Below are 1,094 nucleotides of genomic sequence, written 5' to 3'. Positions count from 1 at the left end.
ATTACTTTTAGATTGTTAGCATGCAAATGTTGCCGGCGTCCTGGTGAACAAACAATAAAAACATTTAAAAAGAATCCCCGTGAGGCCCAAGTGACAGAATCATATTTCATCAGTAAAACAAGTAAAGCAATCAAGAGCAGCTTGAAAATAAATTATACGCATCTCTGCCTAAACAGCTGTTACGTTCAAGTCTTTCTGAGTGATTCACAAAATACATTCTCTCAATGACTGATCTTAATTGACCACAATAACAGAAACAAATTTTTTAGAAATCATACCAAAAGAGAAAAAAAAAGACTTACATATAAGCTACCCCACAACAGATGACAGCAAGAGTCTTTGGTGTGTGATTATGCACAGCATTAGTTATATAAGTTATTGTAAACATGCTGTTGTGACTAATTAAAGGCTATGCAATGAACATATTTGAGCAGAAAATAGAGGCTTCTTGAGCTACACTTTCCTTATGAAGTAGACGATAGTCATCAATTTCCATCTGTTGATAAAGGCTTTGTCGATAGGCACTTAGAGAGCAATCTTTCATATTGAACTGTCTCCTACAAAAGAAAATGTCAGTTACATTTTTTAAAATCTATCTATAGAAATCTATTTATAAACATTAACGTCTGACATATATCTGATGACAGCAGGAGAGAATGAAAGGTGATAATTTGATACTAAAAGCTGCCGTCACAAAGAAGCTGATAACCAAGCAATCAGTGAAAAACTTTCCCCAGACTTGTGATATTTTAATCTAGAATGTGAATAACTACTATACAGGAAACCTGTCAAACCATGTCAGGGTATAATTTGCCCCTTTATAGAATGAGCTATAAATTCTGGGAAAAGATCTGTATGTAAGAAAGTTTATAGCTCTTTGTATGCAACATAATGTTTAACTCATGCGATATGAGTTCTTTGCAAGCGCAATAAAAAGGAAGCCCAAATTAAAACAGCACAATATTAATGTTTACATGAGCAGTATAATCTCTTTCTTTCTATTAGAAAATGAACACTTGCATAGATTTTAAATAGCCCAGTTGATTTTAAAATTGACTAGACAACCATCATGAAAAAGGGTGATTTTAGTGTTT

At 33.2% G+C, this 1,094-nt stretch overlaps 1 protein-coding gene across 1 annotated transcript in view; it reads right to left on the bottom strand.

Moving 5' to 3' along the window:
* Positions 1-540: 540 nt before the first annotated feature.
* The window catches only part of vcana (versican a), a 47,855-nt gene continuing 47,301 nt past the window's right edge, over positions 541-1,094 (bottom strand). The window contains exon 12 of the mRNA XM_005722415.1: positions 541-557. Within this exon, the coding sequence (XP_005722472.1) occupies positions 541-557 (17 nt within the window). The remainder of the gene's footprint in view (positions 558-1,094) is intronic.

This window comes from Pundamilia nyererei, unplaced genomic scaffold (genome assembly GCF_000239375.1).
Source record: "Pundamilia nyererei isolate P.nyererei 1_Seehausen unplaced genomic scaffold, PunNye1.0 scaffold00006, whole genome shotgun sequence".
In the NCBI taxonomy this organism is placed as follows: domain Eukaryota; kingdom Metazoa; phylum Chordata; class Actinopteri; order Cichliformes; family Cichlidae; genus Pundamilia; species Pundamilia nyererei.
The sequence above is the reverse complement of the archived record's forward strand: the minus strand, read 5'-3'. Positions and strand labels throughout refer to the sequence as shown.